At 38.7% G+C, this 19,720-nt stretch overlaps 1 protein-coding gene across 4 annotated transcripts in view; it reads left to right on the forward strand.

Annotated features, from left to right (window-relative positions):
- Positions 1 to 5,082: 5,082 nt before the first annotated feature.
- Positions 5,083 to 19,720, forward strand: part of VWDE (von Willebrand factor D and EGF domains) — a 39,280-nt gene continuing 24,642 nt past the window's right edge. For all 4 annotated transcript variants that reach the window (XR_010387657.1, XM_064506361.1, XM_064506362.1 and 1 more), the window contains exons 1-8: positions 5,083 to 5,170; positions 9,518 to 9,702; positions 10,772 to 11,003; positions 13,103 to 13,362; positions 14,964 to 15,053; positions 16,567 to 16,711; positions 17,464 to 17,678; positions 17,986 to 18,059. Coding sequence is in view for 3 of the 4 variants with exons in the window: in XM_064506361.1 (XP_064362431.1) it covers positions 5,104 to 5,170; positions 9,518 to 9,702; positions 10,772 to 11,003; positions 13,103 to 13,362; positions 14,964 to 15,053; positions 16,567 to 16,711; positions 17,464 to 17,678; positions 17,986 to 18,059 (1,268 nt within the window). In the remaining variant the exon portion in view is untranslated. The remainder of the gene's footprint in view (positions 5,171 to 9,517; positions 9,703 to 10,771; positions 11,004 to 13,102; positions 13,363 to 14,963; positions 15,054 to 16,566; positions 16,712 to 17,463; positions 17,679 to 17,985; positions 18,060 to 19,720) is intronic.

Consider the following 19,720-nt stretch of genomic DNA (forward strand, 5'->3'; position numbering starts at 1 on the left):
CATCTCACCTGCAGTAGAAGACATTATAATTTAGTCACGACTTTCATCCAGTAATATTAATTTTTCTTGGACAAATATCAAAAATAACACAAACATGCTGAAGCCAGTAAGACTAAGAGTACGGATTACATGGTTACCTGCAAGACCAATGTTATTGACCTTACCCAAGTAGCACTGATTCTATATAAGCTATAGAATGAATTCTGTATTTTTTTGTACCTTTGAAAAATTGCAGCTTAGTAAGTTGTACACACACGAAGACAAACACCATGGGAGACAGAAAGAGAAGTATTAATAGTTAAGAGTCTGTCATGTGTAAGTGATCAGTATAATTACATGTTGCTACTAAAACAGCAGTGACGGTATGTGTACAACAAAGATTAATTCCATTAGTTTTCCACCAGGCAAGGAACTTCACAGACTTCAGAATATACTGGCATGTTCTGAGCAAATACAGCTGATAGACCTTTGAGTTAAGCCTCAAGCCACTATATAATAAACAATATAAAAATACTTGAGAGCCATAAAACAGTAATGGGCTGATCCAAAGACAGTTGAAGTAGATAGAAAGCCTACCACTGATTTTATTTGGCTCTCAGTAACCCCCTAAGTACTGGAAATAGATTTCCTACAATTTATATTAAACCTCATACTGCTTATCCAAACCAAATTACAATAAATTTCTATACTGACATCTTTAACTACTAAGTCAAATCTAGTATATACAAGAGGCCACATATGAAAGAGAATTAGGAGCCAAAATACACTAAAGATATCATTACTTCTGAAAGTTAAACAGACTGCCAACACTGAGTACATTTACACAGCAGTTTTAAAAATCCTCTCTACAAATCTTAAAAGCATTTTGAAAAAACAAATGCCACTCAAAAGCCATGTAGTTTTCAGAAAAAGCTGCCAGCAGAACAAACATGAGCAAATTTAACCTCTTGAAATGATTTAAAATTAGCCACATAATGACTGAAATAAATAAATGCATACAACCATTACTGACTCTTTGTTTCTTCTTATTTGGTGCCAAAAATAGAACCAACTCTCTCAGTTCTGAACTGGAACTGCTGTAATTCATGTGTCTTAGTGGTGTTTGAGAACATTAGCTTCAGAGCTGTTAAACCATGTTTCTAAGTCAAATGAACCTTACTTAAATTAAAAGCCACAGATGCACAATTTGAAAGGAAGGTTGGAATTTGACTTCAAGGACAGAATTGATTAGATTAGAAAAAGAATGTTAACTATTTATTTTTTCAGAAAGGACAAGTTCACTCACCATTGACATATACCCTTTCACACAATTTAAAAAGAAATGATTTTTACAAACAGAAAGACTGAAAAACATGAAAGCCCAAGTGCAAGAGGACTCATCACTCTCTGATGCTTTTAGATTTGCCCAGAGTTGTGAGATATCTCTCAGCCATCTGCTGCTTAAAGGGGGGATGTTATCTGCTGAAGGGAACTCTTTCCAAACATTTAGCATTTGGCATCACTACAATGACCCTTTGAAGATTTGCAGGAAAAATCTCTCCTAGCTTCGAAGTTCTTCTCACTGCTTTATTTGGAGTTATTATCCATGTTCTATCTCCGTAGGGATAACGAATACAGCAACTGAGCTTTAAAGGGCTTATTCAAATTTACCTTGCCTACAATACCTGACAGACTTAGTGGTATAGCAAAGAAGACTCATTTAAGAAAGACTTCCATTCACGCTTTTAACTGCACATTTTGAAAGAAAAGGGTTATAATAAATCCGATACAGTGGGCAATTTTAGCTTAAACTTAATCCGATTTCTCTCTAATTGTTTAGCTTTAATTACACACTGTCTCTAAGACCCTCTAAGTGTCAGAGACAGGAATTCATTGTTCAGGGCAACATCCATGGACCCAGCTGTTCCCCCCAGCTCTGAACCTCCACTGTTGTGTACCCACAAACATACTAACTACTTCTTACTCCAAATAGCCCGCCACAAGTGTTGCCTTTGTTCTAGCCGATCCCCTTATTTACCTTTGAAATTAGGGCTTGGATACAAATACCCTCCATGCCTTTGTCTGGAGCCAAATACTTTTAAAACTCAAAGGTGATGTCTCATTTCCAATTCACACCCAAACAGCTATGCACACATATTTGAGAATATGTAAATATGGGCAGATATCGGTGATTGCTCTTCCTGACCTATTGACCTAAAATGCTCAAGGCTGGTACCCTTTATCTTTAGTCAGCCTGTTATCCACCTGCCACTGCCTGGACTGTCCCCCAAGATGCAGCTAGAGCTAATATAATCTTGTGTGTAAGACATATTTCATATATATTAAGTTTATGATTTAGGCGCACTATTAGAGAGATCACACTGGCATGCTGTCCATATAAGTGACAGGTACAGTGAAGCTGCTGTTGGTTGCTTTTATGAGAAAAAGTTTCCTTTTTTCTCTTTCATGTTTTTTTCTAGGATTCCTGTTAAACTCTCTCACACAAACACACACATACACACACACGCATGCACACAGGAGCTGCTCAGTCACCTACATGTGCAGATAACCAGTAAAACAGTACAATCTAGCTACATCATCTAAGACCTAGTATCAGCAGAGCCACCTTTTTTATCTGAACCTTTAAACTTCTGCAGTGCCTCTGTTTTCAACATTGTCTAAATCCCTGTTCTGTGTCATCCAACAAGTCTGTTTTCTCTGATCTATCACTATTCTTGTTTTTCTCTTATGCTCTCCTTAATAAGCCAGTCCTTAGCCAGCAAAAGCATTTCTCCTCAGGCTCTGTTCTAAGCAAATAATTTACTTCCTTCACAAAGGGTACTTAAGAATATACCTTAAATTAAATATGTATTTAAAAGCTTTACTGCATAGAGTTAGATTACTAAACTGGAAGTTAGGCGCAATAATTTTCAGAGCCAACCTTACATCTCTCTTCCTTTGTATTCATTCATAAAATCCATTTCTGTGAAATACTACTCTGCATTGCAATGTCTAAATTCTCCTTACCATTGATGCCACTGCTCCTTGCATTGTGCTTTTACTGTTTACAGCAGTGATGATTTGGACTATGTAATCATTTATAGAACCTTAAATTTTTCCTTCATTCTACAATCTTGTTTTTTCTCCAGAACATCCTGTTACTTAATAAGATACACATACAAAATTATAGTTTGACTTCAGGTGCCATCTTGAGTGAAGGGTATTTTCAGCAGGCCAAACTGTTTTACATAGCCTACAATTTTCTTAATTAGAACAATGTAAATTAGTGTCTACAACTTTTTGAAACTGCAACCTGCTGGAAAGACCTATATCTGAGCATAATTCTACCCTACAATTATTTTAACTGTTTTCATAGATTCAGTGTCACTGATGCAATTCCTTCTCACCGTGAGAGCAGAGCACTACTTTTGACAAGCTGTCAGCTGCTTTAACCACAGTATGATCTTGCAGTGCCGTTGCTGTAAGAGACTCCTAGGCTGATAGTAGCAGAGGGAGCTAGAACCGAAAAACAATGCAGAAAAGTTGAAAGGTATCTTCACTCCAACAGCCTTTATTACCACCGCTTGTTAGTCTCCTCTGTGATTCATGAGGAAAGGTGTTAATCCTTCTGCAAATACCAGTCCCTCATGATTAGCAGAGGTCAAAGAAGTAGCTCAATGTTTAAGTTTTGATAAAGCTTTTCAGTATCTGTCTTTCTAGCTCCTTATTTGTAGCGGTATTTGTAAAATATCTCTTTTCTTCCTTTTGTCTTCTCTGCAAATACACATTTCAGGGTGGGGGAGCCGCACTGTCACATCAGATATATGCAGCTTTCAAAGGTTTTATCATGTCTAGTAACAAGTAACCCAGAAAGCTGCCCAAACAATTAAAAAAACCTCAGCATTTGCCTTAAGGCTTAGGGGCTGTGTACTTGCCTCACAGAACTGAGAGCAATCCAAGACCCCAAATTCAAGGCTCAAGCTGTACCGCTGGCAGCACTTTTAAACATTTGCCGCGGTCATTGCGCCCTCCGCTGAAGCAGCTCGGGATACACATGCGGGAGACTGCTGTGACCTGCGCCAAGGCTCTGTGTCTCCGCATCGACTCGGCCCTAATACCTCTTTCTGCAGGGAAGCCTGACCTGCAAAGCCCACAAACTCCAGTTCCTCCCGGAAGTCGCCCTCACGGAGCGTTTTTCCTTGCTGATGTTTAGCAGCTCGCAGGAAGCCGTGTTTTCGGTGGGCAGTGCTGGGTGTCATACCCATGCCAGTAACGTTATGTGTTTGAGTTAAGGCTACATATCTTAAAGGGCATGTGAAACACTGCTGTGGACTGATGTATGCCCTCGTGCGTGCAAAACGGCTCGGTGCCCACACAACTCCAGGCCTAGAAAGAAAAATACCAGAAAGCTCTACCAAATCTTAAACAGAGCCACTTCTTTGACCTCTGATAAACATTTCTGAAGAAACTCTCCCAGAAATCCTTGAAACTTGGCTCCTCAAAACCCTTGAATATTTACTTTTTCTGCCTTAAACGGTGACATATTAGTTTGTAATTATAACTAAAGCGATAGTATAAAACTCACTGGCTATCTAAAGAAATGCAGTAGTATAAAATGCTCTGGTGATCTAGGGAATGTCCAAAGCATTGGGAGTAAATATAAATGAACCAAAACTGGCTCTTTTCAGCATTTTACTGCACATTCGAACACAAATACAATTCCGGACACTGCTCCTTCATGAAGCTGACCAGCTTTGGGTGTGCCCGGGATTCAGAAAAGCCTCTATTCACAAAGCCCCCCGACGTGATGTATTCAGGTGGGAAACCCCCTTTCGGATCGCTTGCTGCCGGGGAACGGCCGCGGAGAACGAAGCAGGGGGGCCCCGCGGGCTGGGGCGCAGCGGGGCCGGGCCGGAGGGCGACGGGAGGCGGGCTGAGGGCCGGGCCGGGCCGGGCCGGGCCGGCTGCCCCCCGCCCCGCCGCCGAGGCCCCGCCGAGGCCGGGCAGGCCAAAAGGCCCGGGGCCGGCGGCGGCGCAGCCAGAGCAGCGCGCAGAGGCGGCCCGGCTTCGCTCCTCTCCGCTCGGGAGGCGGCCGCGGCCCGGCCCGGCCCGGCGGGAGGCGCCATGCGGCGCCTCTGGCTGTGCGCGGCGCTGCTGGGCTGCCTGGCGGCCGCGCCGCCCCGCCGCGCAGGTAACGCCGCCGCGCAGGTAACGCCGCCGCGCAGCGCCGCGAGGGAGGGAGCGGGCGCGGGGCGCCGCCGCCGCTGCCCGCGGTTGGGGGCTGCCTGGCGGCCCCCTCGGAAGGCGGCTGCCCCCGCCCCGGGGCTCGCTGGGGCTGCGTGAGCGTCTCCGAGGGGGGGGCCGTTCATCTTGTCACACCCGCGCCTGGGGCCTCTGCAAAGCGTGCTGCAGAAAGCCCAGCAGAAAAAGCAGACATCTGTATTATTTCACATCTCAGAGAAAACCCACGTTATGGGTAGATACAATAGTGTATCACAGAGTGAATTGTTAGAGTATATTCTGTAAGTATGTATTTGCATTTTTTTTAAAATGGCTATGCAAGTATTTACTAACTTTATGGAGGACCCTTCTAGGTGTGGACATGAGTGGCAGAAAGTGTTTTAACACCCACTCAGCCTGTGCTATATATAAATACATATTAATGTGTGCATGTTGATTTTTTTTTGTAATTGTTTCTTGTACAGGAGTGTTCGTGTTCCAGTTCCATTGCATTATAATATTATTATTGCCACGAAACTTGTAATAATCTTCTTTTGTATGCCTCATCCAAGCAAATGGTATCTTCTAGATAAATAGTTACATTAGTTTATTTATTTTGCTTTAAATATGTTACCCTGAATGATTATTTCAGGATAAATTCTTCCAAAAAGTAAACTTCTGTTTTAGTATTTTGTAAGACTTCAAATCCACAAATACCTCTGATCACTTTTCTGTTTAAAAACAGCAATCCCAGTTCTAGTATCTGCCCTGGGATGCTGATATGGTGCAGCATTTGCAGTCAGTAGATACAGGAAAAAACATGTTCAAGATCAGAGTGAGCACTTACTAGCAAGTATTTGTTTATCTGTAGTCATTTGCCAGATCCTGGCCTTTAGATGACAGAAGATACAACCCAGTAAATTATCTGTGCCTGAGGAATTAATTGAGTTGCCAGTCCTGCCACTCTGCCCTTGTTTGGGTGGCTCCTTCTCCCTTCTCCACTCCAGCTTGCCCCCGAAGTCCTCATTGATCCTTGACTGATCTATAATGCTGGCCTTGCCCAAGAACGGGTGGAAAATCATTTTGCAGCCCATCTCTGCAGATGGGTGGGAACAGGAATATGAACAGGCGATGGCAAAGTCCTTCCTTGGTGGAGCTCAGCGGGAGCTCAGGCAGCCAGCAGGAACCAATTACGTGTTGCTTTGTGGAAAAACTCTTCACTGACAACAGGTTCCTGTGTTTTTTAACAATTTCTATGTTCTGAGTACCTGTTACCTGACCAATTTGTGGCAGTTGCATTATACAAATCCCAATGTATCTTCCCCGGAGATAAGTGCCACTAAGTGCAAAAGTGCAGTTCTCTGACATATGGCCCTATGATCTGCCTAAACGAGTTTAAATTTTTTTGTACAGGTACACCTTAACCAACCATGCCCCTCCAAAGACAAGCCTCCACAAACCGTTAGAATTACCACTTCAGATAAATGCTAAATTCTCTTGTAACAAACTAACCTGAGTTTTCCATTTTGTTGGAATATTTTGTGACTGCAGTGGATGAAGAAGTTGCAAGCCAGTAGTAGCTTGTTTCAGTGTATTCTTACTATATGTCTTTCCATACTTTAATGTACCTCCCATGATAGGCAGAGCTGATAGGTAAGCTTGCCTGGTAAGTAAGCTTCCTTAATGCATTCAAGTGTCAGACCCTGTTTTCAGTTGCTTATTATTCTGCCAAACTCATCTCACTGGGCTGAAAATTGCCGGTGTTAGACTCTGGCAAAATTCTCTTGCAGCATTTCAACACGGTTGGTGCTAGCCATTTTGAGACTGAAGTTGGAAAGAACTGCTTATGTCAGCATTTTTTTTTTTTTAATATGTAAGTTCTGGACAAGAAAATCCTAATTTCAGTGGAAAATTTAGTGGCTTTTCTCTTTAATGCATTTGATTTGAGAGGGTTTGTTCTGCAGGGGTAACTTTCTAACAAAAAACACAACATACACTTGCTGTGTATGTTTTCGTAAAACTGTTAGATATATTTGTTTTCCACTGTCACTAAAGTTAGACAACACATCAGTCACACGTTCAGGTAAGAACATTTTAACTGATATTACTGATGATGGCAGTTAATTTCGGTTGTTCTGTTGAATGGGTAAGGAAAAAAATAGTGATTTTTTTTTCAATGAACATGAGATTTCAAAGTAATAGCTATGGAAATACTAGCCTGCTTCTAAAGAAGAAAAATAAATGAAGAGCTGGGTGACATTTAAAAGCAATGTGCGTAATAATCAGAAATGTATAATCTGATCGTTGTTAGGATTTATAACCCTATTACAAGTGAGTACAGTCAGCTATTTTAGAGCTCTATCAAATGATGTTTTAATTAAACTGTAGAGGAAAAGAAAATAAAGACTTGTCTCATGTCTGGCTTGATTTATTAATAGAAAAGGTAAGAGGTACTAATTGTTTCAGGAGTGGTTCAGTTACAGAGGAAAAAAAAACCTAATAAGGATGCTGTATGAAAGAAAGAATTCCAGTGAAAAACAGAAGACAGGAATAAACTTTCACCATGGTTCGTAAACTGCTTGTGCTGAAGCTTGCTTGGAAAACATTTCAATAGCACACGTGGTTGACCTTTGATTCTTCAAGAGCTTTTCTTCAAATTCCCATAAGGGATACATTCTCACTAAGGTCAACTTGTATGGACATGAATAGCCTACGGGCTATTGCAAGCAACTCAGAAGCACAGTGGTGGTGTAGGCAATCACACTGACTTCCATCTACACTTAGAGGACAGAAGATAAAGCTGTTGTTACCTGCTTGAGTTGCCTAAAGCCATATCGGATTAAATCTTCAGTCTTTGAAAGACTATAGGATTGTCATACTTTGCTTGAAAGAGATGAAGTTTGTTGTTCTGCTAGGGCATCTTCTCCATTTAAAGGAGGGGAATTATCTGATTTTGAAACCATCTTGTAATTACGGCTATCAGAACAATGATATGAAAGAATTTAGTAGATATCACATTATTACACTACTTTAACCAAAATCAGTGACATAGTAACAGTAATCGGTGACATAGTTACACCATGCAAAATATGGGACAAATATAAAAAAAAATGGAAGCAGTAATTTAGGATTACACTAATAATATTCAAAATGTCAGATTATAGTGCTTTGCTTACGCTGTTTTAAAAATTAATTAGTGGCATGGTACAGGCAAGAATTAAAGTTAGATGTATCATTCAGTGTAGCATGAAATTCCATTTATAGCATCACTTGGTATCCCTGTAAGCATTTTAAAAAGTCAGATGTACACAGACACACACACACACACACACACACACACACACACACACACAGATTATTTATTTATTTACACACATCCTACCATTTTATTTGCCCAACTCTCACTTCCCAAGCACATTCTTGACAGAGAATGGCCATTCATTACATTTGACACTGTCTGCAAATGTTCCATTAGCCAGAACTTTTACTGTTACTGTCTTTAACACAGCACTAGTCATCTTCATTTCTCAGGGTCAGTCTTGGGGATTCTGATGTTCTGCTCTATTTCTGAATGAGTCTGCTTTTTAAAAAACTATTGTTAAGGCTTTTTTCAGATTCAGATCACTGATTTAATCTACCAGCAGTTTTGTGATTTTGAAACTATGAAGGCTACTTTGATGTCCAAAAATGTGTTTATGTCAGTTGTATTTACACTTACTACAATTAGGCATGTTATTCAGGCAGATAATGACTTAACATGTAGTAACTAATTAGCTACCTATTTCCATATTCATTTGTGTTATGATCTGCATTTATACATGCCACTTACACATACCTACCTCATCCATTTGAGGAAATTCTTCATTTAATGGATAGGTTCCCTATAAAGTAGTAGCCTATTTGCAGAAGACCTTTAGATGATCCTTACTCCTGCTGAAGTAAGATGTTTGATCCTCCTCTATATTGACACTCCATTCTTATGTTTCATAAACATTAGTGGAACTATAAAGTCAAAATCTGGAGAGTAAGTATAAGCATATGCCTTCCCACTGTGTTTGTCTGGGGTAAATGCGTGGTTATCAATTTGCATTTATTGTCCACTTAAACAAGAAAAAAGTTACCACATGAGAATTCTGTTAAATTTATAGAGCATTAACATATCTAGTTCTTTTTGTAACTAAGGCAGACTCGAATATATTCATAAGTAAAAGAGGTCTCATGTAATATTGCGGTATCTTCAAATTTTCCCGCAAGAAATATTTAAAAACTTTTCTAACATGTTTGTTAGACATTTCATCTTAATATTCTTATTTCACAGTTCTTGAATGCCATCCTGGTGGACATCATATCCTGAAGAGCCCTTATCGAAGTGTTGATTTTGATTCATCTCACCTGCAGCAATCAGCTATTCAGGATTTAATATGTGACCATTCCCTAACACCAGGATGGTACCGCTTTATGATTTTTGATAAGCCTGCTGAAATGCCAACCAAGTGTGTGGAGGTATTGTTAAACCCCATTTGTTTATGAGAAATAACACATATTTTTCTTAATAAAGTCTCAGTAAGATAGGTATAACAAAAGAAAGAATTATGGAGACTGACATGGAGGGATGCAAAGCTTCTTTATCTCTGTAAATACACAACTATTAAAGATATGTTAACTGGACAATAAAGTCTTACATGTTATGGGCTGAAATTTTTTTAACTGAATGGGCTAGAGCAGAGAATAATAAATTATATTGATTTTAGAGCATTCAAAAACTGTCATTTGTAGTCACTGCTAAAGATGATTTTTCTCAGTGCCAGCATAGCAGCAATAGCATGCTCTAAAACCACAACTGTATGATGGTCAGTTAGTCTGTTACTAAGGACATGCAAAAGCAGTACAGAGACTTGTAGCCACGTGATGCCAATAATTGTGGCGCTTTTAAAGTGATCATATAAGAGAGAAGAGATTAATCCTGAAATGACCTGAACTCACAGAGCTAGCTGAAAATTAGTTTTCTTGTCATTTGCGAATCCCTTAAGACTCAAAAATTACTTGGAATATTTAATACCTTTGATTTGTAATGCTTGATTTTTGGAGCAACTTCAACATCTCTGTAATAGCTATATTTTAAGGAGATATGTCTTCGTAATTTCTTATTTGAAAACAAGAGCTTTTCAAGTCCTATTATCCAGGCTATTATACTGTAAAAATCTATAGAGAACAGTGTATTTCCTGAAGGACTTTCAGTTAGGTTTAATACAAGCAAACTACCTACCTACTTTTATTTTCTCAGAATGGAGACTATATATGCAAAGAACCAGAGAGGTCGACTAGAGAATAATGTGACATTTTCACCAGATGTTTCCCAAAACACAGGTCGGACTAACAACGTATGCATTCAGATCATCCAGGAAAGTTTTGAAAATCTGACCTAAGTACTAAGTGTTTAGTAGCTTACCTGATTAACATAGTCTACCATCCAAATACAAAAGACTCTAGATGACATAGCTGGAAGGACAGAGCACAACAACAGCTTGATACAGCACTAACCGTTTTCTGATGTTTTTCTCTGGTGCTTTAGGTGAACCACTGTGGTACTCAGGCGCCTGTCTGGTTGTCCCTGAGGGAGCCAGAATCCATGCCTCGGCCTGGTGAGATCAAGCAGTTAACAGCTTGTGCGACATGGCAGTTTTTCTTCAGCACTTCAAGAGACTGCTGTCTTTTCCAAATCCCTGTGAGTGTGAGAAACTGTGGAGATTTCTTTGTTTACCTACTACAGCCCACCCAAGGATGCATGGGCTATTGTGCCGAAGGTGAGAGGATGCATGCACCAACTCAATGAAATGTCTGTTTATGAGGAAGTGTGTTTGTCAAGTTTTCTGATGTTCTTACATGTTAAGCTTCTTAAAAAGAGTCTATTACATTCCTGGTAGGTGCTCTCTGATGTTTGCTCATTTTAAAGTTATTCAAAAATAGTTAAAAACAACAGCATAAAATCTATAATGTATATATTCTGAGTTACATTTTGTAAGACATTGTGCTGAACATGAACATTTGAAAATAGCTATATGTACTAAAATTTTCTGTAATTCCTACTTCTAATATTGATATGATACAACAATAACTTGATGTGGAAGGGTGTATTCACACCACCCACTTCTGGTTTATATTTGGCACTCAAGTACTGTTCAAAGCCCAGGAACACAGGAATTTAAATTTCTGACATAATCAGGTAGGGATAGAAGATTTAGAAATGAAAATTCAGAGTACTTCAGGCTGGCACTCAGACTCTGTGAATATTCATTAGTGAGATATAATTATGTGTCAGAGTAAATTTTATTTAAGAACTTGACCAAACTAAATGCTTATCAATTATTGTTTAGCATCATTATGACTATCTTTCTTACTGTAACTCTTTTATCTTCTTTTTGGAGAGTACACACAGTGTTGCTAGTAGAAAATGCAAAGTGGAAACACTCTACTGATGCACATTTTATTAGCGCTATGGGAAAGAACTGCAGGAGAATTCTGTTACGATGCCTTTGGATGTCTTGGCCCTGTGTGCTGTAAAAGCATGTTGCTATTCACGGCCCAATACTTCGGGGTTTTATTACTCATGCTGCATATTTTAGATAACTTAGGGAAGGCACTATTAAACTCTTACAATTATAATTATTAAAAGGTGACAAAGCAGAGCAATATAGTGTATCATGCGTGGAAGTATCGCAAGCATTTCCACCAGTAGTGTGTTATATGGGCTAGTGAGAAACTCCTGTTACGCTAAGTCATCTTCTTTTTTAGTGACTACTTGTAAATTTAATTTGTTTCTCTCAACCATAATAAAATAACTTTTCCTTTAATTAAAGCATATTTACTAGAATTGAAATTACACAGATGGACGGTTGTTTTCCTAAAACAGTGTTTTCTTAAAGCTAATTAGAATGTATGTAAATCTTTTTTTATTAAAACATACACCTTTTGCATGTTAAAAAAATTGGATACATTGATTCACAAAATGAATTAACTGTTATAATGAACTTTTTTTTTTAAGAAGAAAAAAATAAGTTATTGAAAACTTAGTCAGTTCTGCTAGTTAAGTTTTTTTATCTGGTCTCACTGTCCAAATTTGTAAGGATGTATAAGCATAATGTACTCTGTATTTTTGTTATTAAATATTGGAAAGTATTTCCTGTGTTCGGCTAAACTCAGAGCCAATTTTCTTTTTCCAATTGAAAACAATGAAAGGGAAACACATGTAAATCTTGCCTTGGTATGTAATTAATCTGTATGTATATGAACATACCACTTAAGACCAATTTACACTTGTTGTATATGCAAAACCACAGACCTGTGTTCCTGGGGGAGTGGAAATTCGAGGCATCTGTAGCAGTAAGTATTTTCTTTTGATTTTTCAGGATTCTCTTTGTATCCATGACCCAATGACTTCAACATTTAGTCGTATTTTGTCTTGAATAAAAAATGGTCATGTTATCAAAACTATTGTTTGATCTTGTGCAGGATGAGCAGTTTAGAAATAATTTCCAATGTGGGATTACAAATGTTGTTTCTGAGCATAATGCTCAGAATAAATGTTAAAATGTAATTTTAATAATGCTGATTTGCAGATTACTTTGATTTGCAGATTCATTTTATATTCGATTCCCACAGAATCGTACTGTTGCCAGTTCTTTTCCTTTTCTTTATAAGTGGAGAAAATACTCTTCTGTCGTACAAATTCCTTTACATGTTGCTTTACACTTTTTCACTGATTCGCTTAACAATTACATAAGAACTATATCGAAAAGGTAAAAATTATTAGCTTATTAACTGACAAAGTATATATCAATGTTATTTCATCCAGTAATGTTTTTGCACAAAATAAAAAGCACAAACTACACTTTTGTTTGACTAGGTAAGCTGGCTCCTTCATCGTCTGCATTTGTGTCACCACCACTACCAGCTACCCCGGAAGTTGTAGCAGAGTCAATCAAAGGCAGCATATACCTAAGGTGTACCTTTGGCATTCCTTTTGCAAACAGCTCAGTTGGATTTGTTGTAGCTTGGTCCAGACTTTCTCCTGAAGGTGTCAAAGAAGAACTGAAACGTGAGACAGCAGTTCATACGTTCTCACTTTTAGAACTAGATGGCATAAACCTCAAACTTGGAGACAGAGTATGTTAAAAATAATTATAATCTCTTTGTATCTTTGTAAATATGTTATTTTCCCTCCATAGGCATTTTATCTATTGACATATGTTTTCGTAATGCTAAGTAGATATTAACAGTTGTTAGAGACAGGGTCCCAGAACCTTTCCACATAATATTTCTTGGCAGAAAAATTATGCCTCTAGGTGTTTACCTCAACAGTGCCCGTACGAACGTGGAAACATCACAGAATGTATCAGTAGTTACCACTGCTATTAAAGTTTTGAGACTCTCAGTCTCGGTACAGTGTAGCGTGCCTCCAGTACATAAATGTTTATTCAAGTTGCATCATCTTCACCTTCTACTCTGCTTTCGTTTGATACTGTAAATTAAGAAGACTTTGGATGCAACTGCATCTAGGTGAGAGCTTATAAGAGCTAGCTGTTGTAAGAAGCTGTGTTGTTGATCCAGTAAATAACTCTTCCTCTGAATCAATAGTGAACTGCTGCTTGACCATGATGTTCAGAGGTTTAAGTTCTCTTGAATAATATTTAAATAGTTTAATCTCCACCACTAAAAGCAATGGGAGTAATTCCATTAATTTAAGTGGTAGCAGACTCGAGATCTAGGATCACGTGGTAATGCTGAGAAGCTTAAGCACTGAAAAAACTGATAGGCTTTCTACCTGTATATACCAAAGTGCAGGTTAATATTTCCTGGCAGAAAAAAATATATATAGAGAGAGAGTTTTATTTTTAATAGCCAGTTTGCTACTGTTTTCCTGAGTTAGTTTATCTTGATAATGCACTGGGGTTCGGGGCAAAGGCAGGCTGCCTGGGTGGCTTATAGACAGCAGTAGTAACTGCTGTTCCTCAAAAATCCTGTAGAGCATTTGTGAATATTGTCTGACAATGTTAGCTTAGTGACTGTCAAAAAGAAAGAAGCAGAGAATGAAGCCATGAACTACATGCTGCTGCTATCGATTCTTGATTTGCTCAGAATCTCAAATATCGCATGTATCATCACTGTATCTCGAAAAAGGTATAGCAAAAGAAATGGAAGAAGGAGTGACTAGTGGCATGTGACTGGCTCAATGTGAAAGGAGATTACAGTAAACTTCCTCAGCTTGAAAAAGAGATCGTCCAAGCCCATAATACCAGGAAAAGGTATAATAAGAAGAGGAGGAGTAGGGCTGGTTGTTTTGTATGATCTAAGTTCTAAAAGGCACTCGACAAAATTAAAAGGCAACAGACATAAAACAGACAAAAATAAGTATATAACGTGATTAAAGAATAGAATACATTTCCAGAAGATGTTAGGGCCCAGAAATGGTTCAGGAGAGATTAGTCAAATCCATTCAGGTCTGGGTGCTTGCTAAACATGATGGTCTGTGTGCAGCCTTTAGTTCAAGAAGGCTCTGAAGCACTGACAGAGTATGCCAGGAAAAGGTCTTTGCATGCTTGATCCATTTCTGTATTTTCCTTAAGCACCACCACTGGCAATTGGTAACTTCTAGTGAAGACTGGGCTTGATGAATCCCTTAGGCTGACCCATTATGGCTGAGTTTTGTATTCCCATAAGGACTCCAAGCCAAAAATATATTCTATTGTGTTGCTTTTGTTCTACAGGTTTACTGTAGCAGTTCTGCTTTTCTGTTGGAGAAACCAGATATACAAAGCTCTCCTGTTGAGAGTGAGGAATTTTTTGCTGGAATTAAGGTAATTTGAAAAGAAAACAATATCTTACTTTATTGTAACAAGAATCTTTCTGAGTATTACTGCAACTAACATGTAAATATTAATACATTTTTGGTTGATGCATTAAAATACTTATATCAGTAAACATTTTGTAATTCTTATGTGTTCCACAGTGATAAAATCATGTAGGTTGCTGAAGGAAAGTAAGCTGGCATCATAACAGCTACAGAAAACAGCTGGGCCTCTGACTGGAAGGCACTTAAGCTGTATTGTGAATTAATAGAGCATATGCTTGGCTGTAGTGAACTTAGATATGTCAAGTATTGGGGGAGTCAAAAGTATTTCTGTGTTTCCCCCATCTACTCAAGGTGCAGGAAGACTGAATCATCAGCGCACACAAATCATAGCAGCACAGTGAGTGCCCTGACCTCCAGAAGCTGGACTACATTCTGCATTCATAAACTAAGGAAGGCCACAGCTCAGACTTGGGCCCTGGCAAGCTAATTGTTCAGTACATTTAATGGCTTCTGCCTTTCTGGCATGATTTTGGCCCATGCCTGCTGGTGTTCCCAGAAAATGCTCGGGCCTGGATTGGAGGATAGCCTTGGCCAGGGAGTATTCCCAGCTGACCATGGGGATGAGGGAAGGCTGAGGCCAACCTGTTTTGGGATTAGGCAGTGGAACTGGGAAAAGTTGAATCATGTAGACATGAGCTGTGCCATGATGTTTGGTCAGAGAACAGGTCCAAACTCATTTTAATTCCTACTGTGGATGTAGCTCTATGGGCCAATTTAACAGCCAGGAAGAGGCCCTCAATCCCAGAAAGATACATGCATGCGACTACATATTGGGAGTTATACTGTTGACTTGACTGATGATTCACCATTCATAAAGTTAAGTGTGAGCTTATGTTTCTGCAAGATCAAGGCCCAAATTAGTCTCATGTATGTGAAGTTCTGCAGAATTCTGCAGTACAACACCTGACTGCGTTGTTTTCCTTTTCACGTGGTGAGGCTGTGTTGAGAGTTTTGCCCAATGTACAGGTATTTTGTTTCCTCATTGCAGTTCTGATTATATATCTATTGTAAATTTAGAGAGAGGGTTTCCAGAGAAAATACTGTGCTTTTAAATTCTTTCAGGACATTGTTGTTCATAGGTAGCTTATTTATTTTTTGCAGACAATACAGCAATTTGCTGTACTGTATTTTATTCTCCAGGAGTTATCCAGAGAACACATTTTGTGTTAATGTGGTTTGATAATTTCTAGCAAGCCTGTGCAATTGCCTTTTCCTTCTCCTTGTCCCATATTCTCACCCTTCCAAGACACTGGCCACAGTGTCCTCATCTTCTCCCCAGTGTGCCTCTGCTCTTCAGCCCATCCTAATCTACCTCATCAGGTAGAGTGGGCCATGCACCATGCCATTCCATGTCTTCAGTTTTCTGTACTTCACTCCTGATGTGTCTTGCTGGTTAGTAAGCAGTACTGTGGTTCACCCAAAAGTTTGTAATTTAAGTATTATTTCTTCTGTGCTAGATATATCCAGAAACGTATAGTGTATCAGAAGATGGGAAAGAATACAGACTGGCAATAGAAAGTAGAATTCCTCTTCCTTGTCCTGAATTTGCACAGCTTGAAAATGACTGCAGAATTTCACTAACATTAAATACTGTTGACCAAGGTAAGTATTATCCTGGGGTTTATTACATTTTATATATTTAATATGTTTTTCTAAATATTCTCTTTGGTCAGCTAAGGCTGACATTATAAAATATTTAAGAAAACATTAGAACAAAATATTCAGAGGCTGAATATACTGCTGTTGACAGTACTGGGGAACACATCCATAATCTGTTACTTAGCAGTATGTACATAATTTCAGTACCTGAAATTAGCACGTGTGTTTGGGAGCTATGGATTATCAGAACCATTTTTTATTGAATTGAATAGACAAAACTGAATAGTGTAATACTTGCAAAGTTTAGAATTTTGTTCAGTTATTGCCCAGTTGTATTCATTGCAAGTATTGTATATGCAGTCATGAGATCCTCATTTTTTTACTATTATTATTGTCTTCTATAGTCCCTTGTCAAAAACAAGTCCTGTGAACCCCAGGAGGAGCCTTGCCTATTCAGACAACCATTTTTGTCTTATTAGCAAGACTATTGTGATTTTCATTCGACACCCTGTGAAAAATTCTGAACCATTTCTGTGTGTGTGTGTGTGTGTGTGTGTGTGTGTGTGTGTGTGTGTGTGTATTTAGAGAGGGGGTTTTGCATGACCAAAACCCGGTAAAATACATAATTATTTTCATTTATGGACAGAAAAATCTTTCTTATTTGTAAATAACTTAGTAATTATATTGACAGTATTATAGAAATATGTGACTTGTTTAGAGGAACACTCACTAATGATGTGTTTTCATTAAAACAGGTAAAGAACAGTTAGGTTTAAACTTGGCTCTTTCTTCTTGTCGTGTGGATCTTCTCCAGAAACCCTGCAATAATGGAATTTGTAGTCAAGCTGTAATTTATTTCACTGCTGTGACAGACTTTATGCAGGATGGAGACAGAGTTACCAGGATTGTGGTGGAACCTATATCCAGTGATAATTTCTTGTGGAATGGCTATGCTCCAGAAAGCACACAGGTTGGAAATCTTCTAACTCTATAAAACCAACAGGCCAAAAATGTGGCTGATGTAAATGAAGCTCCTGGTTCAGGTGTGACATACTGAGTCACACCAAGATTTCTAAGTGTTCAATATCCATTGTTTTATTTTCATTCAAATCCTGCATTTTTATTTGAGTGAAGTTTTTTATAATTACTTGGGTTGGTTAAAAAGTATAATATAACATACTGATTGAAAAGTAAACTAGTATCTCAAGATAAATAATTTGCCTGAGTCTGTTTATTCTTAACCCACTTGAATTATTATGTGTTTCTTTGTTTTGAAGATTACCGTAAAGGATCTACCCACTGCTTACTGCTACTCATTTACTGATCCTCATATAATTACGTTTGATGGAAGGTAATCACTAGACTGCTGCTCTTAATTTTGAGTGATTTCATATCATGCTATCTATGCTAATGATATAATTTAACTATACTTTTCCACAATTGCCCTCTGTATTTTATACTCCTTCCTGGACAATAAGGATAAATATTCTTCAGTTATCAAAAGCTTCATGCCACTGTTGGTGATGTTTGTAATATTTATATTTCCAAATGCAAGTTTTGGGTTGTGGCGAAAGAGTAAAGAAAATAGACTGTTTTCCTTCTTTGAGGAGTGTGCAAGGGAGGAACAGTGGCCATACAGCCTATTGGATACGGAAGATGGAAATATAATTAAATATTTATAATGACTAACTGATCAGTTAAGCAAAACTATTTTAATTCAAAAGACTTTCCAGTCTACAACGTAGCTTCTCTCAGAGACCTTGGGAATAAGTATCTGAATCCCTGTAAGGATCAAGTCACTAGAAGCTAGCTGTTGTCTACATGACGTTGTGCTGAGTTCATTCATCGCTTTGAAAGCTGTTTATTCGCTGCTGTCCCTTGCACGTTACAAAAATTTCTTTCCAAAAAAGTCTGCTTCCTTGTCCACCAATGGCATGCTTTTGGTATGCTTCTGTCTTCCAAGTGTTTCTAATTCATGGAAGGGGCCAAAACAAGTCCAGATTCCACGCATGGGAAGCGTATATTCTCTGCTCAGCAAAAGCACATTTCTTCAAGTGACAGAGTGAGAGGAAGAGGATGCCTTGCCTCCAAATAAGGGTGTGCAACTCACAACCTGGATCTTGTGAAGCTGATAAAGGAAGGGGAAAGACAACTTGTAATGGCTACTCTGACAGCACTGTGACTAGTAATAATGATATTCATAATAATAAAAAGTCACAGTGATTATCTTGCATTTCCTCCTTCAGTGGAAATCATAGGGATGGCTCCACAGGGCATCTTAAGCATCGATGTATTGCCATCAACCTCTTTATGAAACTGTGTGATTTACTGTGATATGTTCTTGCTGGAAACATGATGCTGAGGGGGAAAAATTATTTTTAAGGATAAACAGTGTTGCTACTTTTATTTTACAAACTGGGGAAAGGGAGCTGTCTATAATGAATCACAGGTAGTCCTGTGCAGTCCCAGTAGGGCAGCCATCTGCAGTTTTTCTGTTGGGCAGAAATTCACAGAGCAAATGACTGTTCTGCAGTTAGCTGTCAAATGCCATTTATGGCTAAGAGGTTGTTAAACTTAACAGTGGGAGTGGTTTTTTTCTCCCCTCCCCACCCCATCATTAAATTGGCTATTTTAACCTTGCTTTAGGGAGCAGATGGCTAACCCTAAGGAAAAAAGGCCACTATTTACGGTTTTCATTTTAAATCATTTTCAAACCTTCAGGATAAGCACTCTCTATCTCATCTGTAGTAAAACAGACCTTTCTTAAAGGATGTAACTTGCTAAACCATTTTGTGAAGGGTACTTATACAAACTTCAACACACCTGCCCCGCACATGCACAGAATTAAGCCTCTTGCTCTTGCTGCACAGGTGCATTGCTGTAGAAACACAAAAGCGAGAAGTACCTTCTGCTTCCACATCAGCGTATGTATGAGCACAACTGGGTAATATCAGAGAATGGCAGTGGTGTTATGGTTATGTACCCATTCAGAAACATTGTCTACATATACTC

The sequence above is a fragment of the Dromaius novaehollandiae genome, chromosome 2, assembly GCF_036370855.1.
Source record: "Dromaius novaehollandiae isolate bDroNov1 chromosome 2, bDroNov1.hap1, whole genome shotgun sequence".
Lineage (NCBI taxonomy): Eukaryota > Metazoa > Chordata > Aves > Casuariiformes > Dromaiidae > Dromaius > Dromaius novaehollandiae.